At 45.9% G+C, this 26,934-nt stretch overlaps 3 protein-coding genes across 3 annotated transcripts in view; all 3 read left to right on the top strand.

Annotated features, from left to right (window-relative positions):
- The window catches only part of LOC141104777 (uncharacterized), a 122,017-nt gene extending 110,668 nt beyond the window's left edge, over positions 1 to 11,349 (top strand). The window contains exons 2-6 of the mRNA XM_073594512.1: positions 5,496 to 5,619; positions 5,736 to 5,833; positions 5,923 to 6,003; positions 6,127 to 6,262; positions 6,900 to 11,349. Coding sequence (XP_073450613.1) covers positions 5,535 to 5,619; positions 5,736 to 5,833; positions 5,923 to 6,003; positions 6,127 to 6,262; positions 6,900 to 8,695 — 2,196 coding nt within the window. The 5' untranslated portion in view covers positions 5,496 to 5,534 and the 3' untranslated portion in view covers positions 8,696 to 11,349. The remainder of the gene's footprint in view (positions 1 to 5,495; positions 5,620 to 5,735; positions 5,834 to 5,922; positions 6,004 to 6,126; positions 6,263 to 6,899) is intronic.
- Positions 1 to 26,934, top strand: part of LOC141104997 (uncharacterized) — a 155,514-nt gene that overhangs the window by 108,445 nt on the left and 20,135 nt on the right. The window contains exons 3-6 of the mRNA XM_073594804.1: positions 15,350 to 15,473; positions 15,590 to 15,687; positions 15,777 to 15,980; positions 16,104 to 16,245. Coding sequence (XP_073450905.1) covers positions 15,350 to 15,473; positions 15,590 to 15,687; positions 15,777 to 15,980; positions 16,104 to 16,245 — 568 coding nt within the window. The remainder of the gene's footprint in view (positions 1 to 15,349; positions 15,474 to 15,589; positions 15,688 to 15,776; positions 15,981 to 16,103; positions 16,246 to 26,934) is intronic.
- LOC141104950 (oocyte zinc finger protein XlCOF8.4-like) lies at positions 262 to 5,461 on the top strand (the record flags this gene model as incomplete). The annotated part of the gene is made up of 3 exons (XM_073594758.1): positions 262 to 575; positions 4,301 to 4,415; positions 5,273 to 5,461. Coding segments are annotated over exons 1-3 (381 nt in total), but the record flags the coding sequence as incomplete, so codon positions are not given.

The following is a 26,934-nucleotide window of genomic DNA, read 5'->3' as shown; positions in this document are numbered from 1 at the left end:
GGAGAGAGAGGAGGGGGAGAGAGGAGGGGGAGAGAGAGAGGAGGGGGAGAGAGGAGGGGGAGAGAGAGAGGAGGGGGAGGGAGAGAGAGAGAGAGAGGAGGGGGAGAGAGGAGGGGGAGAGAGAGAAGGGGAGGAGAGAGGGGGAGAGAGAAGGGGAGGGGAGGGGAGGAGAGAAAGAGAAGGGGGGAGAGAGAGGAGCGAGAGAGGGGCAAGGAGTGAGGGAGAGGAGAGAGAGAAAGGGGGAGAGGAGAAAGAGAGAGGGGGGAGACAGAAAGAGGTATAGAGAGAGAGGGAGGGGTATACAGACACATATACAGAGAGGTGGAGAGGTATACGGGGAGAAAGGCACAGAGAGGATATCATATAGAAGATGGACGGAGGGAGGGAGAGATCTTCAGGTAATAACATGTGATCTGCTCGCACTCTCCTCTATACTGCAGCATCTCCTATTCACTTCACTTTCCCGCCCCCTTATTGTATTTCCTGTTTCCTGGTCACATGTTTCCTGTGACATCACAGGGGAATCTACAGGATAGGAACGAGCTGCTCTCTTGCTGGAAGTGGCAGCAGAGGAGGTAATAAGATCTTATTTTCTATTTACACCCAGTAACCCCCCGTCATGTCCGTCCTCTTCCTCCATAGTCACTGTGATGTCTTTTATCTCCAGCAGATGATGATACACACATATATAGTGTGGAAACCTAGATTAACCCCTTCAGGGGGCAGAACATTCCCCCACTTACCGGGCCAGAACATTCTCTACATTTTGGAGATGTGTCACCTTCTCACCTTAGGAATCTCTTGTAACGAGGGATGAGATTTGGATTCAGCTTGTACCAAAATATGACTCCAATTTCCAGTACTTGAATTTTGGTAAAATTAGTGGCTGATTGATTTTGGTGCTCCACCACAGCTGTTGATCCTGGTCACCAATTAGGCCGACCCGTAGCTGACCCTCGTTGTCATTGCTCTGCTACAGAGATATCCAGGGTCCTCCAACACAACAACTGTCCAAAACCAACAAAGACCTCTACTGTCTGCTCACCATGTGTACAGATGGCAGATTTGAAACCTCAAGATGTCATCTTCTTGGTCCAACATAGCACCGTCTCCTTCATTAGTTGGGAAATATATTTACTTGCAAGGACTTGTATGTCTTCTGTAAATACAGCCTTTGGCTCCAATGATATCACCGTGCATTTAGGAACCATGAGACATGGGGGGCTCAGTTCACTTGGCACATGTTCTGATTAGGGGGCCCTCTACTAACTGTCAGGGAGGGAGGACCTCTTTCCACCACCCGCCACCAACTCCCAGCTCGACCAGTTTTATACCTTGTACCTTACATTTGTGATCTTGTCCACCAGCACCCATGTAGCATATTATGACCCCCACCCACCCAGCTGCCTACAGCCAGAAGCAAGTTTCTTCCCCTTTAATTCAAAATGAAAATAGTAATGCTTCCAAGCTTTAGTACCATAATAAAGACACATCTGGTTATAGTAGAGTTGCCACCTCATCCCTTTAAACCTGAACACTTATGAATTACACACATTCTGAGGCTAATTTAATGTACATAAGGCACCAAGTGAGTTTAATTACCACCTTAATCAGCCACAGAACCTGAGTAATTAATATGTGTTCGGGTTTAAAGGGATGAGGTGGCAACCATGGGTTATAGTCCAAAAACTCACATCTTATGGCATAAGACCAAGTCCCTTTTCCCTTCAGGTCAGTGCTGATCGTGGAGTGTCTTCAGGCCCATCGTTAGGGAAGCCCAGTTGAGGGAACTGAAGACAATTCCATGTAGCTCTCTGTTGCATCCCTCTTCTTTAACTACTTCCTGACCGCGATTTAGCCAAAAGACAGCTACAGCGCGGTCAGCCAGTTCTGGAAGGGTGCCCATGGACATCCTCCCAGATCCCTGCCTCCCACGCGCCCTCTGGGGGGGGGGGGGGGGGGCACATCTGGCATGCTCTGTTACTGCTGTGTCCATCAGACACAGCTGACCACAGATTGTGTTAAAGTGCCAATCACAGTGGCCCTTTACCATGTGATCAGCTGTTTCCAATCACAGCTGATCACATGTAAACACACTTGCCGGTTATCGGCATTCCTTTCATGCCACGCTGTGTTTGTGTAAGGAAAGGAGACGCCTTTCAGTTATTTGTTCACACTGATAATCAGGGTACTGATCATCAGTGCAGCCCCATCAGTGCCACCTATTAGTGTCCATTAGTGCAGACTATCAGTGCCTCCTCATCAGTGCCACCTATTAGTGCCCATCAGTGCCGACTATCAGTGCCTCCTCATCAGTATTTCCTCATTAGTGCCCATCAGTGCTGCCTATCAGTGCCTCCTCATCAGTGCCACCAATTAGTGCTCATCAGTGTGCCTATTAGTGCAGCCTCATCAGTGCTGCCTATTAGTGCCCATCAGTGCCGCCTATTAGTTCCCATCAGTGTATGTGTAAGGAAAAGAGATGTCTTTCAGTAATTTGTTTACACTGATAATCAGGGCACTGATCATCAGTGCAGCCCCATCAGTGCAGCCTATCAGTGCCTCCTCATCAGTACCACCTATTAGTGCCCATCAGTGCCGCCTATTAGTGCAGCCTTATCAGTGCTTCCTCATTAGTGCCCATCAGTGCTGCCTATCAGTGCAGCCTTATCAGTGCCACCAATTAGTGCCCATCAGTGCTGCCTATTAGTGCAACCTCATCAGTGCCACTTATTAGTGCCCATTAGTGCTGCCCATCTGTGCCACCTATCAGTGCCTCCTCATCAGTGCCGCCTATTAGTGCCCATCAGTTCTGCCCATCAGTGCCTCCTCATCAGTGCAGCCTATCAGTGCCCATCAATGCCTCCTTATCAGTGGCCATCAGTGCAGCCTCATCAGTGTCCATCAGTGCAGCCTCATCAGTGCTGCCACATCAGTGCAGCATCATTAGTGCACCCTCCTTATCAGTGACCATCAGTGCAGCCTCATCAGTGCCCATCAGTGCCGCATTCTTCAGTGCCCAGCAGTGCAGTGTCATTAGTACAGCCTCCTTATCAGTGTCCATCAGTGCAGCTTACCAGTGCCCATCAGTGCCGCCTCATCAGTGTTCATCAGTGCCACCTCATCGGTGCCCATCAGTGAAAAAGAAAAATTACTTATTTGCAACATTTTATAACAGAAGTGAAGAAAATATTTTTTTTTCTTTTCAAAATGTTTGGTCTTTTTTCGTTTATATATATAAAAAAAATGGTGATTACATTGGTGATTACATACCTACAAGCTCTATTTGTGATAAAATGATAGAAATTTCCTATGTGTACAGTGTTGTATGACCGCGCAATTGTCATTCAAAGTGTGACAGCGCTGAAAGCTGAAAATTGGCCTGGGCGGGAAGGGGGTGGAAGTGCCCGGTAGGGAAGTGGTTAAGATACAGCATTATACACCTACCTTTGGACTCCACCCACACTATACAAGGGGTTCTCCCAGAAGGGCTCGTTCCTAGGGACCGATCAGTGGAGATGATTTAGTGGAAGACGTGGGTTGGCTTCTGAGGGCTCCTAAGGAAGCCATGCTTCAGGCAAGGGGACAACAGCTACACAAGAGCAGTACCAGATGATATCAAAGAGCCAGCAGGCCGGTGTTTTTTTGTGAGCTGGACTCCAGTGAGAAAATGAGATGTCAGACCACCTATGGGTGCCTTGCATGGAATATCAGGACGGCTCTGAGGGAGAGGTGAAGAAGAGAGCGGGGACATGTTGGAAAAGGCAGAGGGGTCTTCAGCAGGAGCATTTCACAGTGGACAGCATTGCACAGCCATCACCAGGTGGCCACGGTGTCTCCACTACTGACGGTCTCCTTGTCATATCGACTTGGGCAATACCTGTATATGAAACAACAAAAAGCTCCACCACAGAGCTCTATCTTCCTACATGGAAGGAAGACAATAGTTCACCTCTGCCTTCATCTTCAGTTGCTCCATCATACCCCCCCTTCATCACATGCCCCTGGTGCACAGACAAGGACTTCCACTGTATTCAGGGAGAGAGAAGGAAGAGGTCAGTCCTTTTCTACCTCGAGAAGAGAAGAGGCATTAGAGGAATGTGGGATAATAGCGTGAGGCTCTCTCTTTTATAAAACAAATCCCTCTATTCTTCTTCACTCTTCAACTGTCCTTCATTTTAGTCATACCTCTACATGTGCCAATTCCCACTGGGGGCAGCTCTCTATTAACCCCTTATATACCCATCCTAATATTGTACAACCAATACAATCCAGATAATTCTCCGCTATCCATCTACAGGGAAACTCACATAGATCACATGACCACATCACCGAGGATGAAGGAGGACTGGAGTCACATGACTGAGAGGATACTAAACCTCACCCTGGAGATCATCTACCTGCTGACCGGAGAGGTGAGGAGGATTCTGGGAGGTCACATGACATCACTCTTATCTCTATTAATAAAACACAGACCTGACCGGAGAGGTGAGGAGGATTCTGGGAGGTCACATGACATCACTCTTATCTCTATTAATAAAACACAGACCTGACCGGAGAGGTGAGGAGGATTCTGGGAGGTCACATGACATCACTCTTATCTCTATTAATAAAACACAGACCTGACCGGAGAGGTGAGGAGGATTCTGGGAGGTCACATGACATCACTCTTATCTCTATTAATAAAACACAGACCTGACCGGAGAGGTGAGGAGGATTCTGGGAGGTCACATGACATCACTCTTATCTCTTATAATAAAACACAGACCTGACCGGAGAGGTGAGGAGGATTCTGGGAGGTCACATGACATCACTCTTATCTCTATTAATAAAACACAGACCTGACCGGAGAGGTGAGGAGGATTCTGGGAGGTCACATGACATCACTCTTATCTCTATTAATAAAACACAGACCTGACCGGAGAGGTGAGGAGGATTCTGGGAGGTCACATGACATCACTCTTATCTCTATTAATAAAACACAGACCTGACCGGAGAGGTGAGGAGGATTCTGGGAGGTCACATGACATCACTCTTATCTCTATTAATAAAACACAGACCTGACCGGAGAGGTGAGGAGGATTCTGGGAGGTCACATGACATCACTCCTATCTGTATTAATAAAACACAGACCTGACTGGAGAGGTGAGGAGGATTCTGGGAGGTCACATGACATCATTCTTATCTCTATTAATAAAACACAGACCTGACCGGAGAGGTGAGGAGGATTCTGGGATTCTAACATGATATTCCTATTGGTTCCTCAATACAGAGATTTCCTCATGTGAAGTCAGGTGATCATATGACCATCACAGTGCCTCCATGTGACTCCCTAAAACCTGAGAGACACAACATGGAGAAGATTCTAGAAGTCACCAAGAAGATGATGGAGCTGCTGACAGGAGAGGTGAGGAGGATTCTGGGAATTCTGGGACATTATCCAGTAACAGACAAGGGATGTGTCTGGATGGTGACTGTATCATTGTGTGTGTCAGGTTCCTATAAGGTGTCAGGATGTCACTGTCTATTTCTCCATGGAGGAGTGGGAGTATTTAGAAGGACACAAGGATCTCTACAAGGACGTCATGATGGACAATCAGCCGCCCCTCACATCACCGGGTAAGAGGAGACTTTATTGTAAAGGAGAGAGCAGTACGGAGGCTCCACCTAGATCCCCCATCATCTGATAAACACATAGAAACAATGTATTCAGTCAGTGTGTGTGTTTCCTACAGATGGATCCAGTAATGGGAACCCACCAGAGAGATGTCCCCGTCCTCTGTATTCCCGGGATTCCACACAGGAAGATCACACCATCCCTCACCATCATCAGGTAGATGAGAAACAATCACTGATAGTATCATTAGGATCTGTACATTATCTGCATTGTTACCATTGATGTCATTTTTATTGTATATTCAGTGTGGAAACCCGAGAGATTCTAAAGTTGATGTTAAAGAAGAGATAAAAGAGAGATATCCCCGTCCTCTGTATTCCACACAGGTAGGTCACAGCTATAGACATCATGATCAGGTTGGTGGGATGGAGGATCTAGAGCATAAGTGACTTGAGGAGATGATCTGTGGACCCTAAAAGATTATATTTTCTGCCCTTCTCTTGGTTTAGGGTGAAGATCTGGTAGATATAAAATTTGAGGTTAAAGAAGAAGAGACGTATGTGAGGGATGATCAGCATTCTATGGAGGAGGATGGAATAACGGGGACATTTATAGAGGAGGACACTCCTACAGAGATCAGCACAGGTGGGTCATAAAGTGTATGTCAGGACACAAAAAGAAAACAAACTACTAGTTATCTGGCTGTTAGGCCGAGCCCCTGGCTTGAGTACTTTCAGTCACTGACCTGGGTCTATATACAAAGTTCAGGGGGAGAAAGGGAAGTACAAATTTCTTAGTATGAATGTTGAAGTGTGTTTATCATTTATGGTCTTCCCACTGCTATACAGAGCACAGACTTTACCATGTTTATAGTAACGTGATCAAATCCTCAAATGTTCTGAACCTTTAACAGAAAGTCACCATAAATGGCAACTCTTAACCCAATGATGGTTCCCTTCAGGATCAGCCCCGTTGTTTTAACTAAATGGTTGAGCAAATAGGGCTGTGTAGTACTTCCTGTGTTAGGAAGAAAGCAAAGAATGAAGGAGGGGGTAGAAACTCTTGCCTTATAATCCCTCCACTCTTTTCACTCCTATAAAGAAAGTTTTTTATTGGTGCCTTCACTCTCTAAGGTCAATGGATATAGAAGTGAACTGGCTGGAGGTCAGGAGGAACTATCTGCCAGATATGTTCCTCAGCAACAAAGCTGTCTGAATGCAATTCTGGTTTAGAGGAACCAGCCTGCTCATGTCTAGCAATAACTTTTCATTTTCTATTTTAGTAGATGGACAGGAGATGAGGAAAACCTCAGAGGATTGTCTCACTTTGTCTCCAGACTGTAAAGAAGAAGATGAGGACATTAAACAGTATAGTCCAGGAGAAGACCTCTGTACCAGAAATGTCCATCCGGAATCACACAGTGTGGATGAACCATCATATTACCGTGAGGAACCTCAGACTGAGAGGGATGGTGCCGTCCTTCCTACAGATAGTAAAGTAGAAGATGAGGACATCACACAATATAGTCCAGGAGAAGACCTTTTTACCAGAAATGTCCATCCGGCACCACACAGTGTGGATGAACCATCATATTACCGTGAGGAACCTCAGACTGAGAGGGATGGTGCCGTCCTTCCTACAGATAGTAAAGTAGAAGATGAGGACATCACACAATATAGTCCAGGAGAAAACCTTTTTACCAGAAATGTCCATCCGGCACCACACAGTGTGGATGGACCATCGTATTACAGTGAAGGACCTCAGAATGAGAGTGATGGTGCTGTCCTACCTACAGATAAGAAATGTTCCTGTCCTGAATGTGGGAAAATGTTTCGCTATAAGTCCATTCTTCGTATACACATAAGAAGTCACACGGGTGAGAAGCCGTATTCCTGCCCTGAGTGCGGGAAAAGTTATTCACAGAAGTCCCATCTTTCTATTCATCAAAAAACTCACACAGGAGAGAAGCCGTATTCATGCCCAGAGTGTGGAAAATGTTATTTACAGAAGTCTTATTTGTCCATACACCAGAGATCCCACACAGGAGAGAAGCCGTATTCCTGCCCTGAGTGCGGGAAATGTTTTTTACGTCAACAACTTCTGACTAGACATCAGATGTCTCACACAGGGGAGAAGCCGCATTCCTGCTCTGAGTGTGGGAAGCGTTTTTCACAGAAGGCCCATCTTTCTTTACATAAGATGTCTCACACGGGCGAAAAACCACATTGCTGCCATGAGTGTGGAAAATGTTTTTCACAGAAATCTTATCTTTCCACACATCTGAAATCGCACACAAGTGAGAAGCCGTATTCCTGCCTCGAGTGCGGAAAATGTTTTGCACATCGACGCGATCTCACTAGACATCAGGCATTTCACACGGGGGAGAAGCCGTATACCTGCCCTGACTGCAAAAAAAGTTTTTTCAAAAAATCTGAATTACACAGACATCAAACATCCCACACGGGAGAAAAGCCGTATACCTGCCCTGTGTGTGGGAAATGTTTTTCACACAAGGCAAGTCTTTCTGTACATCAGAGAACTCATACAGGTGAGAAGCCATATTCCTGTCCCGAGTGCGAAAAATGTTTTTCAGAGAAGTCTAATCTTTCCACACATCTGAGATGTCACACGGGGGAGAAGCTGTATTCATGCCTTGAGTGCGGGAAATGTTTTTCAAGGAAGTCCTATCTTTCTATACATCAGCTGTCTCATACGGGCGAAAAGCTGCATTCCTGCCCTGAGTGCGGTAAATGTTATTCACGGAAGTCTGACCTTTCCACACATCAGAAATCCCACCTAGGGGAGAAGTCGTATTCCTGCCCTGAGTGCGGGAAATGTTATTCACGGAAGTCTGACCTTTCCACACATCAGAAATCCCACCTAGGGGAGAAGTCGTATTCCTGCCCTGAGTGCGGGAAATGTTATTCACGGAAGTCTGACCTTTCCACACATCAGAAATCCCACCTAGGGGAGAAGCCGTATTCCTGCCCTGAGTGCGGGAAACATTTTGCACATCGACACAATCTAAAAAGACATCAGAGGTTTCACACGGGGGGAAAAAATGTATCCCTGCCCTGAGTGCGACAAATGCTTTTTAACAAATTAGAATTAGACAGACACAAAAAATCTCACTTGGGGGAGAAGCCACCGTATTCCTGCTTGAGTGCGGCAAATGTTTTGCGCATCAACATGATCTAACTAGACATCTCAGGCTTCACACGGGTTCCTGAGTGCAGGAATTAAAGACAACTTCTAGCTAGACATCAGCTGCCTCACACGGGTGAGAAGCCGTATTCCTGCCCTGAGTGTGGGAAATTCTTTTTTACGTTGACAACTTCTAGCTAGACATTAGTTGCCTCACACGGGGGAGAAGCCATATTCCTGCCCTGAGTGTGGGAAATGCTTTTTACGTTGAGAACTTCTAGCTAGACATCAGTTGCCTCACATAGGTGGGAAGTCGTATTCCTGCCCTAAGTATAGGAAATGCTTTTTTACGTTGAAAAATTCTAGCTAGACATCAGCTGCCTCACACGGGGGAGAAGCCATATTCCTGCCCTGAGTGTGGGAAATGCTTTTTTTACATCGATAACTTCTAGCTAGACATCAGCTGCCTGTCAGAAACCATGAAATCAGGCCGAGACAGAAGTACAGTTAAATCACACTTGTTTAATAATAAAAGTAAAAAGAATAAACGCAGTCAAAACATAGCCAAAGTTCAGTAACCGGAACAGATAGTCAGCCAAGCCAGAAGTCAGGGATCAATGTAGTGGAACAGCAAGCAGGATCTGGAGCCAGAAGGGATGTCAGCAAAGCCAGTCTTAAACAGGAACGCAGGAGATAGTTTCTGTGATGTTGACCAAGGCGAAGGCAGAGATCCTCTGGACTGGATGGCTTAAGTAGGCAGGACTGATGAGCAGGATATCATCAATAGCAGAGTAACTGTGGAGAGATATGAGCTGGCAATTAGCCGACAGCTGAGCGGCCAGCTCAGAGAAGGAAGGGCTGAGCCCAGCCCTGACACTGCCTCACACGGGTGAGAAGCCGTATTCCTGCCCTGAGTGTGGGAAATGCTTTTTTACGTTGACAACTTCTAGCTAGACATCAGTTGCCTCACATGGGTGGGAAGCCGTATTCCTGCCCTGAGTGTGGGAAATGCTTTTTTACGTTGACAACTTCTAGCTAGACATCAGTTGCCTCACAAGGGTGAGAAGCCGTATTCCTGCCCTGAGTGTGGGAAATGCTTTTTTTACGTCGACAACGTCTAGCTAGACATCAGTTGCCTCACAGGGGTGAGAAGCCGTATTCCTGCCCTAAGTGTGGGAAATGCTTTTTACGTCAACAACTTCTAGCTAGACATCAGTTGCCTCACACGGGTGAAAAGCCGTATTCCTGCCCTGAGTGTGGGAAATTGCTTTCTTACATCAACAACTTCTAGCTAGCCATCAGCTGACTGTCAGAAACCATGAAATCAGGCCGAGACAGAAGTACAGTTAAATCACACTTGTTTAATAATAAAAGTAAGATAGTCAGCCAAGCCAGAAGTCAGGGATCAATGTAGTGGAACAGCAAGAAGGATCTGGAGCCGGAAGGGATGTCAGCAAAGCAAGTCTTAAACAGGATCGCAGGAGATAGTTTCTGTGATGTTGACCAAGGCGAAGGCAGAGATCCTCTGGACTGGACAGCTTAAGTAGGCAGGACTGATGAGCAGGATATCATCAACAGCTGAGTAACTGTGGAATGAGAGGGGAGCTGGCAATTAGCTGACAGCTGAGCAGCCAGCTCAGAGAAGGAAGGGCTGAGCCCAGCCCTGACACTGCCTCACACGGGTATTCCTGCTCTGAGTGTAGGAAATGCTTTTTTACGTCGACAACTTCTAGCTAGACATCAGTTGCCTCACACAGGTGAGAAGCCCTATTCCTGTCCTGAGTGTGGGAAATGTTATTTGCAGAAGTCCCATTTTTCCTTTACATAGGATGTCTCACACGGGTAAAACATTTTTGCGTGTGGAAAATGTTCCATAAATGTCACAAAATCTAATTTTTTTTCAGATAGTTTATATTAAGCACTGTTTAAAAACTTACAATACAGGTAGGCCCAGCCAATATACTCACACAATAAAAAAAAAAAAAAAACATATACATAACCATGGAAATTCAGGAATACAAGTCATATCAGAGATACAAATCGAGAAAATGCTGTCATGGAGGATCCCTCAGCCGATGTGCCCCAGTCTTAGGGAAGTGTACTAGTTATATACATAAACATTCAAACAGGAATATTTACACGAAGCCCTGCAAGATGACCATCAACCTCCCTGAGATCAGAACATCAAGAGCAGTGACCATCTTCCAAGCTATTGTGATTGTCTACATTACGTGTTATATAATATGTCTTGTAACTAAAAAAGTTCCGTATTGATGAGAGTAGCCTCGCATTCAGTTACGAAAATCAATAAACGCTGATAAAATGGAACAAAGCAGCGGTATGCATATTTATTTACCTATTGTGAGGCCCCTGTCTAAACAATATACATCAATCAGCCATAACCTTCTGACCACCACTGACAGGTAAAGTGAAGAACATTGATTATCACATGACAATGCCATCTACAAGTTGAAGGGATATACACTATATTAAGTATTGGGACGTCTGCCTTTACACGCATCCCAGTCTTAGTCCGTAGGGTTCAATATTGAGTTGGCTCCGCCCTTTGCAGCTATAACGGCTTCAACTCTTCTGGGAAGGCCGTCCATAAGGTTTAGGAGTGTGTCTATGGGAATGTTTGACCATTCTTTAATGAAGCGCATTGGTGAGGTCAGGCACTGATGTTGAAGAAGAAGGCCTGGCTTGCAGTCTCCACTCTAATTCATCCCAAAGGTGTTCTGTCGGGTTGAGGTCAGGACTCTGTGCAGGCCAGTCAAGTTCCTCCACCCCAAACTCGCTCATCCATGTCTTTATTTAACTTGCTCTGTGCACTGGTCAAAATCATTTGGTGGATGGGGGATTATGGTGTGTCGTTGTTTTTCAGGGGTTGGGCTTGGCCCCTTAGTTCCAGTGAAGGAAACTCCTTAAGGTGTTGGCATACCAAGACATTTTGGAAAAACTTCCTGCTCCCAACTTTGTGGGAACAGTTTAGGGATGGCCCCTTCCTGTTCTAACATGACTGCATACCAGTGCACAAAGCGTGGTCCATAAAGACATGGATGAGTGAGTTTGGCGTGGAGGAACAAAGGTGTTCATCCCAAAGGTGCTCTATTGGGTTGAGATCAGGACTCTGTGCAGGCCAGTCAAGTTCCCCCACCCCAAACTCGCTCATCCATGTCTTTATGGACCTTGCTTTGTGCACTGGCCAAATCATTTGACGGAGGGGGGATTATGGTGTGGGGTTGTTTTTCAGGGGTTGAGCTTAGTTCCAGTGAAGACCCTTAGTTCCAGTGAAGGGAACTCTTAAGGCATCAGCATGCCAAGACATTTTGGACAATTTCATGCTCCCAACTTTGTGGGAACAGTTTGAGGATGGCCCCTTCCCATTCCAAGATGACTGCACACCAGTGCACTAAGCAAGATTCATACAAACATGGATGAGGGAGTTTGGGGTGGAGGAACTTGACTGGCCTGCATAGAGTTCTGACCTCAACCCAAATGGAACACCTTTGGGATGAATTAGAGCGGAGGCTGCGAGCCAGGCTTTCTCATCCAACATCAGTGCCTGACCTCACATATGCGCTTCTGGAAGAATGGTCAGACATTCCCATAGAAACACCCCTAAACCTTGTGGACGGCCTTCCCGGAAGAGTTGAAGCAGTTATAGCTGCAAAGGGTGGGCCAACTTAATATTGAACCCTACGGACTAAGACTGGGATGTCATTAAAGTGCATGTGCGTATAAAGGCAGGCGTCCCAATACTTTTGGTAATATAGTGTATTTCATTACCATTTTATTTTTTTACGTTTTTTTCTTTTATTTTTGTATTTTTTTTACGTGATTGCTATCACAAGAGGTTAATAAACTCCTATGTGATAGCATTGGGCAGGTGACAGGTACTCTTTTTGGAGACATTAGTGGTCTAATAGACCCCAATCTCTCCCCATCTAAACTAGCACAGATCGGCCTGGTTAGATGTGGCCCCTGGCTGTACTGGCCAGAAAAGGGTGCATCTGAAACCCGGAAGTGACATCACTCCCTTTCATCATTTGCATGTGAGATCGAGGCATGGATTTGCCTCGATCTCACAGCAATCTCTCTCCCCTTTGCGGCGGTTGTGTTCCTGGGATTCAGTACGAGCGGGAGAGCCGGGGAACCAGTGGAGGAGGGGGCGCAGGCAGTAGGGGGAGGGAGGCACTGCGCTGCCGGTTCTGAGAAAGTGTTTGGCAGCTATGGAGCTGCCACATCACTTTCAAGCAGGTAGCCGGCTGAACAAAACCCGCACAAGGTGATGGCTGCGAATACATCCGAATCTCCAAATAACCAAAAATGAGTCCAAGTTTGTATTCGGACCGAAACGAATTGCACACGTCTAGTATTAATGGTGTCTAGAATAAGCGTCAGAGGAGATACCGATAAAGCTGAGTTACCTTTCGGTAATGGGGAGTTACTACTGAGGGTGGGGCCTTTCTGACTGGAGGAGCACAGTCACATGTGGAGAGCACTTTCATATATACTGTGGAATGAAGAGGAGATCACGGTTTGTTTTATAGACTTTATATGGTGGAATACACTGAACATACTTGCCAACAGTCCTGATTTTCCCGGGACCATCCCGATTTTGGGACCCTTGTCCCAATTAAATTCCCGGGATTTTGCCTTTGTCTCTGGAAAACGGTAATGTTTTAAGCAAAAACGTCCGGCGGGCTTCAAAAAATTGGCCACCGCCGCGAGGTGTCTTTCCTCGTGTGTTCAGTGGAGAGGGGAGGGGCAGCCAATCAGCTTCTCTCTTCAGTGTACATGTAAACTATTCTCTTGTACACTGAAACCGATTGGCTGCAAGAATCGGAGGCCCCTCCCCTCTACTGAACACACGGCTTGTTGTGGGAGTTTGCTCAGCTCTGCCGTCTGTGTGTTATGCGGGGATGTCGGTGTACAGCCCAGGCCAGCGATACATGATCATCAGCTGTAACCACCGCCATTACTGCAATATCTCCACCATAGATATGTATGGGGACAGCGGGCGTTGTCTACATGGAGGTGCGGTGCGCCAAATGTTTTCTTTTTTCCCTATGCCATGCCTGCAAATGAATGCCCCGCCCCCTAATTACAATAAGACTCCACCTACAGGCAAAAAAGCGTCCCTATAAATGTTTTTACAATGTTGGCAACTATGACTGAATATTAGTGTGACATATTGAATGTATATTTTTCATTTGGTGTGATCATACAATGACGTGTGCATATTGTTGCTAAAGGGGTTATGGTTTGCATAATATATTTCTCTCCCCCTTGGTGGGAGTGGAGATGACCCCATCTATAAGGATATACAGTACATACACACACAGCACAAGGCCGTGTTCACACTACGAGATGTTTCTCGGGGCTGCAGTTCCTCTGAGCTCCACAAGGTGGTGATCTCACTTCTACCCAGACAGGAAGTCTCTATGAAAGACAGGAAGTGATGTCAGGTATAAACAGGAAGTTCCGGGTGAGAGGTGAGTTGGGAGGAAGCGAAGAGGGCTCTTTGCTGAAACTGGCAGTAGAGGAGGTAAAACATAAAATTGCTCTGTCCGTCTTTCCTCTTTAACTTCCCTCCTTTCAGAGTACACACAGGCAAATAGATATAATATTTATGTGCCCAAAGTGTTTCTATCACTCTCAGTATTTCCTCAGATCTCATATTATTTCACATATTGAACTGACAACACTGGTATAGAAGAAAAGTACCAGTGAGCCCAGAGAAACCCTCATATTATCCCTCATACATCCCCATCCTAATATTGTACAACCAGAACAGTCCAGATCATTCTCTGTTATTAATTATTGGTCTACAGGAAACCCGTATAGATCACATGACCAATGAGGATGGAGGAGGACCGGAGTCACATGACTGAGAAGATACTAAACCTCACCCTGGAGATCATCTACCTGCTGACCGGAGAGGTGAGGAGGATTCTGGGAGGTCACATGACATCACTCTTATCTCTATTAATAAAACACAGACCTGACCGGAGAGGTGAGGAGGATTCTGGGAGGTCACATGACATCACTCTTATCTCTATTAATAAAACACAGACCTGACCGGAGAGGAGAGGAGGATTCTGGGAGGTCACATGACATCACTCTTATCTCTATTAATAAAACACTGACCTGACCGGAGAGGTGAGGAGGATTCTGGGAGGTCACATGACATCACTCTTATCTCTATTAATAAAACACATACCTGACCGGAGAGGTGAGGAGGATTCTGGGAGGTCACATGACATCACTCTTATCTCTATTAATAAAACACATACCTGACCGGAGAGGTGAGGAGGATTCTGGGATTCTAACATGATGTTCCTATTGGTTCTCCAATACAGAGATTTCCTCTTGTGAAGTCAGGTGATCATATGACCATCACAGTGCCTCCATGTGACTCCCTAAAACCTGAGAGACACAACATGGAGAAGATTCTAGAAGTCACCAAGAAGATGATGGAGCTGCTGACAGGAGAGGTGAGGAGGATTCTGGGAATTCTGGGACATTATCCAGTAACAGACAAGGGATGTGTCTGGATGGTGACTGTATCATTGTGTGTGTCAGGTTCCTATAAGGTGTCAGGATGTCACTGTCTATTTCTCCATGGAGGAGTGGGAGTATTTAGAAGGACACAAGGATCTCTACAAGGAGGTCATGATGGACAATCAGCCGCCCCTCACATCACCGGGTAAGAGGAGACTTTATTGTAAAGGAGAGAGCAGTACGGAGGCTCCACCTAGATCCCCCATCATCTGATAAACACATAGAAACAATGTATTCAGTCAGTGTGTGTGTTTCCTACAGATGGATCCAGTAATGGGAACCCACCAGAGAGATGTCCCCGTCCTCTGTATTCCCGGGATTCCACACATGAAGGTCACACCATCCCTCACCATCATCAGGTAGATGAGGAACAATCACTGATAGTATCATTAGGATCTGTACATTATCTGCATTGTTACAACTGATGTCATTTTTATTATATATTCAGAGTGAAGACCTGGATGTTCCTACAGTCAAGGTTAAAGAAGAGTTAAAAGCGGAGGATGGGAGGATGAAGGAAGTTCACAAAAATCTGTACCAGGACACCATGGTGGAGTCATCCAGCTACAGGAACCCACCAGAGAGATGTCCCCGTCCTCTGTATTCCCGGGATTCCACACAGGAAGGTCACATCATCCCTCAATGTTACAAGGTTGGTGGGACGGAGATTATAAAACACAGACTTATGGAGACGATGTGTGGATTTCTTATGTGATGTCACAATAATAAAGCTTCTATTTTACAGATGATATTCTCTCTCATTTTCTTGGTTTAGAGTGGAGATCCAATCGATATAGAATTTGAGGTTAAAGCAGAAGAAGAAGAGAGGTATGTGAGGGATGATCAGCAGTCTATGGAGGAGGATGGAATAACGGGGACATTTATAGAGGAGGACACTCCTACAGAGATCAGCACAGGTGGGTCATAAAGTGTATATCGGGGAACAATAAATCACATATACAGTAAATCTCTGTAATACATGAAGATGTCCCCAAGTTTTATCTCTTTAAGTACAGAAAAATACCCTTTGATCTGCCAGAAATCCACTCAAATCCAACCGATGGGTGTCAGCCCTTTCCAGTCTACTCTTGCCAAACCACTAGGACCCATCCCATCTTCACAACATGAAGGATAATCATTGTGTAGTTCCAGTATAAAGACTGGGGGAGGGGAATTACTCTCCTTGAGATAATACAGAACAGATCTGGATTTCTGGCACTTTCGATGGCATATTTAGTAGTAATAAAGCCTCAGATTTTCTGCTTTGTGGTAGAGCTGTCAAGGTTTAGTCAATCAAATTCAACCAATGCGTCCTGACTGACAGATAAAAGAATCTGAAAGAAAGTATAACCCCCAGCATTTATGTCAGTGACTGCAATAATAACCCCCAACATTGGTGTCAGTGACTCACTCTCTGACCTCTGGTTGAGCTGAGCCTCACTGTTATTATTAAATGTTTGAAAAAATAGAGCCGTACTTCCTATGTTAGGAATAAAGAAAAGCATGATTGACCCCCACACTCCTATAAGCAGCCCTCAAAAATTCCACTCGTCTGCTCGCATTTTGCGAGTGGATTTTGAGGTCTGGCGAGCTATTGGCTGCCTGAGGGGGGGGGGGGGAGCACCGCTGGCAGCCTGGGTTGAATGGGAGTCCCCTTCCTCCCATTCAACCCATTCCTTGAATGGGAGTCCAGCGATCGTGGAGGGGAAGAGAAAAGAGAGCTGCCTGGATGATCAGAGCGCAGGGAACACAGTGATAACAGCTTTCATTTCAATTTCTGTGTTCCCCGCCGCTCGCTGTCACATACTGCCCCTCCTCCTGGTCCCGGGACTTTGATAGACAGATCACCCGTCCAATCTCGAGATGGGCGATCTGTCAATCAAAGTTCCCCGGCCAGGGGGCGGGGCTATATATGACGTTGAGCGGCGGGAACACAGCAATTGAAGTGAAAGCTGTTATCGCTCTGTTCCATCATCCGGGTGGCTCTACGATTCCTTTCCTCCCTTGCTCAGGTAGGCTGCATGGTGGGCCGAGGCTTCATTGGTGGACACAGGCTGCATTGGTGGGCGCAGATAAAGTTGTTGTTAATATTTATTTTTATAACTTAATTCTGCGTAAAGCAATAAAGTGTCATTTTATGAGGGAGTGTTTAGGGGCGGGGTTGGGTGGGGCAACTGGTGGCGAGTAACCCTTGAGGCCTGGCTAGTAGCTCAGGACTTGAAATTTTGAGAACTGCTATAAGGCTGGCCCTAATTGGTCCCCTCGCTCTCCGACTAAGATCAATGAATATAGAAATTAACTGGTTGGAGGTCAGGAGGAACCATTTACAAGATAAGATTTTCAGAGACAAAGCTGCCTGATGTGGGCGGAGTCCTGGTTTAGGGGAACCAATCAGCTCATGTCTAGTAATAATCTTTGTATTTCTATTTTAGTACATGGACGGGAGATGAGGAAAACCTCAGAGGATTGTCTCACTTTGTCTCCAGACTGTAAAGTAGAAGATGAGGACATCACACAGTATAGTCCAGGAGAAAACCGGACTACCTCAAATGTCCATCCGGCACCACACAGTGTAGATGGACCATCGTATTCCTCTTATCCTGAGGAACCTCAGACTGTGCGGGACGGTGCCGGACCATCATATTCCTCTTATCCTGAGGAACCTCAGACTGTGCGGGACGGTGCCGGACCATCGTATTCCTCTTATCCTGAGGAACCTCAGACTGTGAGGGACGGTGCCGGACCATCGTATTCCTCTTATCCTGAGGAACCTCAGACTGTGCGGGACGGTGCCGGACCATCATATTCCTCTTATCCTGAGGAACCTCAGACTGTGCGGGACGGTGCCGGACCATCGTATTCCTCTTATCCTGAGGAACCTCAGACTGTGATTGACAGTGCCGGACCATCGTATTCCTCTTATCCTGAGGAACCTCAGACTGTGCGGGACGGTGCCGGACCATCGTATTCCTCTTATCCTGAGGAACCTCAGACTGTGAGGGACGGTGCCGGACCATCGTATTCCTCTTATCCTGAGGAACCTCAGACTGTGCGGGACGGTGCCGGACCATCGTATTCCTCTTATCCTGAGGAACCTCAGACTGTGAGGGACAGTGCCGGACCATCGTATTCCTCTTATCCTGAGGAACCTCAGACTGTGAGGGACGGTGTCATCCTTCCAACATTTAAGAGGTTTCCCTGTACTGAGTGCGGGAAATGTTTCCGTTTTAAATCTGGTCTTAACGAGCATAAAAGATCTCACACGGGTGAAAAGCCGTATTCCTGTCCTGAGTGTGGGAAATATTTTTCACGGAAGTCCAATCTTTACACACATCAGAGGTCTCACAGGGGGTTAAACCCATTTTCCTGTTCTGAGTGCGGGACATGTTTTTTACACAAACCAGATCTAATCAAACATCAAAGATCTCACATGGGTGAGAAGCTATATTCCTGTGCTGAATGTGGGAAATGTTTTCGTGTTAAATCCTGTCTTCGAGTACATATAAGAAGTCATACGGGTGAGAAGCCGTATTCCTGTAGTAAGTGTGGGAAATGTTTCATCACAACATCAAACTTAGACAGACACCAAAAATCTCACACAGGCAAAAAGCCGTATTCCTGCCCTGAGTGTGGGAAATGTTTTTCACAGAAGAGTCATCTTTCTAAACATCAGAAATCTCACACAGGGGAGAAGCCGTATTCCTGTCCCGAGTGTGGGAAATGTTTTTCACGGAAGTGCCATCTTTCTAAACATCAGAAATCTCACACAGGGGAGAAGCCGTATTCCTGCCCTGAGTGCGGAAAATGTTATTCACAGAAGAGCCATCTTTCAAAACATCAGAAATCTCACACAGGGAAAAAAAGTTGTATTCCTGACCTGAACGTAGCAAATATTTTAGTTTGTACATATAAGAAGGAACAATCTGAAATCTCACACGGGAGAAACCACATTCCTTCCCTGAGTGCGGGTAATGTTTTCCACATCAACACCATCTAAGTAGACGTCAGAGGTTTCACACGGGGGGGGAGAAGCCCGACTATTCTTGTGAGAATTTATTTTTTTAAACAAAATTAGAAGTAATCAGACACCAAACATCCTTCAAGGGAGAAGCCATATTCCTGTCCTGAACTTGGGAAATAATCCATTCTTTAAACACATAGGTGTCACACGGGTGAGAAGCCGTATTCCTGCCCTGAGTGCGAGAAATGTTCCTCACACAACTCCCGACTTTCCAAACATCAGAGAACTCATACGGGTGAAGTCTAATCTTTCCACCCATCTGAGATCTTACACGGGTGAGAAGCCGTATTCCTGCCCTGAGTGCGAGAAATGTTCCTCACACAACTCCCGACTTTCCAAACATCAGAGAACTCATACGAGTGAAGTCTAATCTTTCCACACATCTGAGATCTCACACGGGTGAGAAGCCGTATTCCTGCCCTGAGTGCGAGAAATGTTCCTCACACAACTCCCGACTTTCCAAACATCAGAGAACTCATACGAGTGAAGTCTAATCTTTCCACCCATCTGAGATCTTACACGGGTGAGAAGCCGTATTCCTGCCCTGAGTGCGAGAAATGTTCCTCACACAACTCCCGACTTTCCAAACATCAGAGAACTCATACGAGTGAAGTCTAATCTTTCCACACATCTGAGATCTCACATGGGTGAGAAGCCGTATTCCTGCCCTGAGTGCGAGAAATGTTCCTCACACAACTCCCGACTTTCCAAACATCAGAGAACTCATACGGGTGAAGTCTAATCTTTCCACACATCTGAGATCTCACATGGGTGAGAAGCCGTATTCCTGCCCTAAGTACGGGAAATGTTTTGTCACAAAATCATATATATTTTTTTTAAATTCAGATCATTTTTATTGAGCAAGGTTTTGAAACTTGCAAAACAGGAAGGCCCAGACAATGGACTCATACAATAACAACCAAACACAGCCAAAGAAATTCAGGAATACAAGTCATATCAGAGATACAAATAGAGAAAATGCTGTCATGGAGGATCCCTCAGCCGATGTGCCCCAGTCTTAGGGAAGTGTACTAGTTATATACATAAACATTCAAACAGGAATAGATTACACGAAGCCCTGCAAGATGACCATCAACCTCCCTGAGATCAGAACATCAAAAGCAGTGACCATCTTCTAAGCTATTGTGATTGTCTACATTACGTGTTATATAATATGTCTTGTAACAAATAAAGTTCCGTATTGATGAGAGTAGCCTTGCAGTCACCATACAGTTTCGAAAATCAATAAACATGGATAAAATGGAACAAAACAGCGGTATATGTATTTATTTACCTATTGTGAGGCCCCTGTCTAAACAATATACACCGATCAGCCATAACCTTCTGACCACTGACAAGTGAAGTGAATAGCATTGGTTGTCTCATCACAATGGCATCTGAAAATGGGTGGGATATGTTAGGCAGCAAGTGAACATGTTGTCCCTGATCATGTTTGAAAGTAGAAAAAAAACTTAAAGATTTTGAGGGACTTTGACAACGACCAAATTTTAATGTCTAGACCAGTGGTTCTCAACCCTGTTCTCAAGTACCCCCAACAGGCCATGTTTGCAGGTTTTCCTTTATCTTGCACAGGTGCTTTAAGTCAGAGTCAATGGCTTGGTATTTTGGACAGTTATTTTATCTAAGAGAAATTCCCAAAACATGGCCTGTTGGGGGTACTTGAGGACAGGGTTGAGAACCACTGGTCTAGACAACGGGGTCAGAGTAACTTCAAAACTGCACCTCTTGTATGATATTTGCGGTCTGTGTGGTCCAAGGAAGGAAAACTAAACAACCAGCGATAGGGTCATGGGTGGCCAAGACACATTGATTGAGGTGGGGAGGGAAGGCTCAATGAAGGAGGTGGGGGAGGAAAGGATCACTGATGGAGATGGGAAGGGAAGGCTCATTGATAGAGGTGGGGGGGAAAGATCTTTGATAGAGGTGGGGGTGGGAAGGTTTATTGATGGAGGTGGGGAGGAAGGTTCCCTGATGGAGGAGGGAAAGGAAGGCTCATTGACAGAGGTGGAGAGGGGAGGCTTTTGATTGAGGTGGGTTGGCTTGTTGATGGAGGTGGGGAGGGAAGGCTCATTGATGGAGGTGGGGAGGGAAGACTCATTGATGGAGGTGGGGGAAGGCTCATTGATGGAGGTGGGGGGAAGGAAGGAACATAGATGGAGGTGGGGGAGGGAAGGTTTATTGATGGAGGTGGGAAAGGAAGGCTTATTGATGGAGGTGGGGAATAAAGCCTCATTAATGGAGGTGGGGGAGGGAAAACTCATTGATGGAGGTGGGGAGGGAAGACTCATTGATGGAGGTGGGGGAAGGCTCATTGATGGAGGTGGGGGGAAGGAAGGAACATAGATGGAGGTGGGGGAGGGAAGGTTTATTGATGGAGGTGGGAAAGGAAGGCTTATTGATGGAGGTGGGGAGTAAAGCCTCATTAATGTAGGTGGGGAGGCAAGGTTCATTGCTGGAGGTGGGAAGAGAAGGCTCGTTGATAGAGGTGATGAGGGAAGGCTCTTAGATGGAGGTGGGGGGGGGGGGTTGATGAAGGTAGGGAGGGAAGGCTCATTGGTGGGGGAATTGATGGAGGGGTGGGGGGAAGGCTCATTGATGGAGGTGGGAAGGGAAGGCTCATTGATGGAGGTGGGAAGGGAAGGCTCATTGATAGAGGTGGGAGGGAATGCTCATTGATAGAGGTGGAGAGTGAAGGCTCATTGATGGAGGTGGGGAGGGAAGGCTCATTGATGGGTGTGGGGAGGGAATGCTCATTGATGGAGGTTGGGAGGGAAGGCTCATTGATGGAGGTGGGAAGGGAAGGCTTATTGATGGAGGTGGGAAGGGAAGGATCATTGATGGAGTTGGAGAGGGAAGGCTCATCGGTTATGGTGCCTGTAGCATTTCTGTACCAGCTCTTGTGCCTTTCTCTCCTTGACATATATTAAATGCAGTTTTCACCTTTACCAAAAAACTTCCTCTGCTGGTAATGGAAGCAAAAAAAAATGTTGAATAATTCTCTTGCTCTAGGTGTAGGCCTTTTACGTACCTTCTTAAGCCTGGCTGAAAAACTCCTGGAGGTGACCTCATCTTATCCTGCCTTGTTGTTTGGACATTGCTAAAAGCCATTTGCCTCTTACTGTTTATCTCACAAATGCTGAGAGTTACTGCATCAGGGGAGAGAAAGCCCATGTGAGGGAGTTTGAATCAGAGAAAGAGGTTGCTCCTGTGATGGTGGAAGTGTGCAGTAATAGCAAGGTGTCTCTTAGCAACATTCCAGCCAGGAGCCATATTTGGCCAGTGATGGCACTGCTATTCATGGCCACTTTGCTAACGTGGCATGGCTTCCTGGTGATGTCAGCGATTCCTAGGGATGCGTTGGGTGCTACCACCTGCTCTTTCTTAGAACAAGTGAGAGCAGAGAGCTGTCATATATAGGAGCGAGAAAAATATTTCTTCTATATATGATGCTCGTCTCCTGGCACACTGGTGCACTTCGACCCATAGGCTTTAACAACTCTCTAACAACCAGCCTAAGCGGGAAGCTGTCACATTCAGCAACGTTGGTAATAGGACCGACTTGACTGAATACACATTTAGTCTTCTGCCGAATATTTGAACAAGCAAAATTCAGTCTAAACTCGGAGCTCATGCCTAGTGGTCAGTGTAGTGATCCCTTACATTGGTGACCAATGGAAGAAGGACCTCCTTATATCAGTGGTCAGTGTAGACGTCCCTAGTAGTGGCCAATGGGAGAAGGATCCTCTTATATCAGTGGTCAGTGTAGTGGTCCCTTACATTGGTGACCAATGGGAGAAAGACCCCCTTCTATTAGTGGGAGAAGGATGTTCTTACCGTCATCAGTGGGAAAACTGCCCCCACTTACAGATCAATGATGCCAGTTGTTACTGCGAGACAGAAATTGTTTATTGCTCAAGGAACCTGTAGAAACCTTTGAAGAAACCCTGACTGAGAAAGTCTGGATTAGGCAGTAATATATTTCTCTCCCCCTTGGTGGGAGTGGAGATGACCCCATCTATAAGGATATACAGTACATACACACAGCACAAGGCCGTGTTCACAGTACGAGACGTTTCTCAGGGCTGCAGTTCCTCTGAGCTCCACAAGGTGGGGATCTCACGTCTAGCCAGACAGGAAGACTCTATGGAAGACAGGAAGTGATGTCAGATATAAATAGGAAGTTCTGGGTGAGAGGCGAGTCGGGAGGAAGTAGAGAGGAGACATTAATGGAAGTGGCAGTAGAAGAGGTAATAAGATCTTATTTTCTATTTACACCCAGTAACCCCCCCCCCCCCCCCCGTCATGTTCCGTCCTCTTCCTCCATAGTCACTGTGACGTCTTTTATCTCCAGCAGATGATGATACACACATATACAGTGTGGAAACATAGATTAACCCCTTCAGAGTCAGAACATTTCCCCACTTACGGGGCCGGAACATTCTCTTCATTTTGGAGATGTGTCATCTTCTCACCTTAGCAGCCTGTTGTAGCGAGGGATGAGATTCGGATTTGGGTTGTACTGAAATTTCATCCCAAGTTCAAGAATTTTCCATTTTGGTTAAAGGTGTGCTTTATTCATTTCGGTGCTCACCTCTATAGATAGAGGATAGACCTCTTTCCACTATACAAGCCACCACCACCACCACCTCCCGGCTTGACCAGTTTCACATCACGTACCTTACATTCAGGATCCTGTCCACCAGCACCCATGTAGCATATTATGAGTCGCATCTGCCCATGGCCTAACTGTGTACAGGCCCGCTTTACAATGCATCCACCCCGGTATCCAGGCGCCCTCTGGAATTACCACACCTCAAGCCAAAAGCAAGTTTCTTCTCCTTAGGGTCAAGTCACACTTGTGCAACTCCAAAGTCATACGATTTCCATTACAACTTTACATTGTGACTTTGATGCAACTTTGGTGCGACTTTAATTGCGACTTTGGCTGTTGCCCAACTGTCACATTGATAACATTAAGATGAGACTTTCATGCAAATTTTAAGAGATTACATTGCAGTCTATGGCACTCAAGTCACACGAAAGTCACATCGAAATAGTGCAGGAACCCTTTTAAAGTCGCTGCAAATTTAAACCACATAGGTTTGAAAGGCTTCCATTCAAATACATGGACTGCGACTTGTCATGCGACTTTGTGTCTTTGGGTCACATGACAAGTCGCACTAATGTGAATGGAGCCTTACTCACACATAGTGAGCTTTACTCACCATTCATAGAGTACTTCCAGGCATGAGTGGCATAATAAAGACACATCTGGTTACAGTCCAAAAACTCACATCTCATGGCATAAGACCTCTATTCCCTTCAGGTCAGTGCTGAATGTCAGGGGGTTAGAAGACCCATAGCTATGGAAGTCCCCTATAAAGGGGGGGGGGGTGAGAACAGCAAATAATTGTGAGTAGGTAGAAAACCCCACACTTCACTATGAGAGGGGTTCCGAAATCGGCCAATACAGGGGAAGAAGGTGGATAACCCCACCCTTCACTAAAAGAAGGGATTGGAGCTCAGCCAATAATGGTGGGTGGGGATGGATAATGCTCCTCAGGGAGCTGTCATTAGCAGCGAGGAGTGTGACTGGTGTGGATGGATCGGCGGTATCAGAATTTTTAAAGTCACTGATTCACAGATGTTGTTCATCGTGATTGACGAGAATCTGCATCACAATGATTGATGATGGATTTACAACGTTTAATATATCTATATTTTTTTTTTAAATATTAGGACTTGTCAATCATTAGACTTAAAAAGAGGGAGATTCCGGGCACTTCTGGTCCATCCCTACTCCCTGCTCATCCCAAATGGCTCCTTCTATGTCAGAGAAGAGAAATCCTTATATATCAGATCCAGTCCAGATAACTCTCTGCTATCCATCTACAGAGAAATCTGCATAGATCACATGACCACATCAATGAAGATGGAGGAGGACCGGAGTCACATGACTGAGAGGATACTAAACCTCACCCTGGAGATCATCTACCTGCTGACTGGAGAGGTGAGGAGGATTCTGGGAGGTCACATGACATCACTCTTATCTCTATTAATAAAACACAGACCTGACCGGAGAGGTGAGGAGGATTCTGGGAGCTCACATGACATCACTCTTATCTCTATTAATAAAACACAGACCTGACCGGAGAGGTGAGGAGGATTCTGGGAGGTCACATGACATCACTCTTATCTCTATTAATAAAACACAGACCTGACCGGAGAGGTGAGGAGGATTCTGGGATTCTAACATGATATTCCTATTGGTTCTCCAATACAGAGATTTCCTCTTGTGAAGTCAGGTGATCATATGACCATCACAGTGCCTCCATGTGACTCCCTAAAACCTGAGAGACACAACATGGAGAAGATTCTAGAAGTCACCAAGAAGATGATGGAGCTGCTGACAGGAGAGGTGAGGAGGATTCTGGGAATTCTGGGACATTATCCAGTAACAGACAAGGGATGTGTCTGGATGGTGACTGTATCATTGTGTGTGTCAGGTTCCTATAAGGTGTCAGGATGTCACTGTCTATTTCTCCATGGAGGAGTGGGAGTATTTAGAAGGACACAAGGATCTCTACAAGGACATCATGATGGACAATCAGCCGCCCCTCACATCACCGGGTAAGAGGAGACTTTACTCTAAAGGAGAGAGCAGTACGGAGGGTCCACCTAGATCCCCCATCATCTGATAAACACATAGAAACAATGTATTCAGTCAGTGTGTGTGTTTCCTACAGATGGATCCAGTAATGGGAACCCACCAGAGAGATGTCCCCGTCCTCTGTATTCCCAGGATTCCACACAGGAAGGTCACACCATTCCTCACCATCATCAGGTAGGTGAGGAACAATCACTGATAGTATTAGGATCTGTACATTATCTGCATTGTTACCATTGATGTCATTTGTATTATATATTCAGAGTGGAAACCTGAGAGATTCTAAAGTTGAGGTTAAAGAAGAGATAAAAGAGGAGGACACTGAGTCATCCAGCTATAGAAACCCACCAGAGAGATGTCCCCGTCCTCTGTATTCCCGGGATTCCACACAGGAAGGTCTCACCATATCTCAATGTTACAAGGTTGGTGGGACGGAGATTATAAAACTCATGGAGAAGATGTGTGGATATCTTATGTGATGTCACAATAATAAATCTTATATGTTACAGATGATATTTTCTCTCATTTTCTTGGTTTAGAGTGGAGATCCAATTAATATAGAATTTGAGGTTAAAGCAGAAGAAGAAGAGAGGTATGTGAGGGATGATCAGCAGTCTATGGAGGAGGATGGAATAACGGGGACATTTATAGAGGAGGACACTCCTACAGAGATCAGCGCAGGTGGGTCACAAAGTGTATATTGGGGAACAATAAATCACATATGCGGTAAATCTCTGTAATACAGTGTTATCTCTTTAAGTACAGAAAAATACCCTTTGATCTGCCAGAATTCCACTCAAGTCCGACCAATGGGTGTCAGCCCTTCCCAGTTTCCTCTTGCCAAACCACTAGGACCCATCCCATCTTCACAACATGAAGGATAATCATTGTGTAGTC

Source organism: Aquarana catesbeiana, linkage group LG08 (assembly GCF_042186555.1).
Source record: "Aquarana catesbeiana isolate 2022-GZ linkage group LG08, ASM4218655v1, whole genome shotgun sequence".
Taxonomy (NCBI): domain Eukaryota; kingdom Metazoa; phylum Chordata; class Amphibia; order Anura; family Ranidae; genus Aquarana; species Aquarana catesbeiana.
The sequence above is the reverse complement of the archived record's forward strand: the minus strand, read 5'-3'. Positions and strand labels throughout refer to the sequence as shown.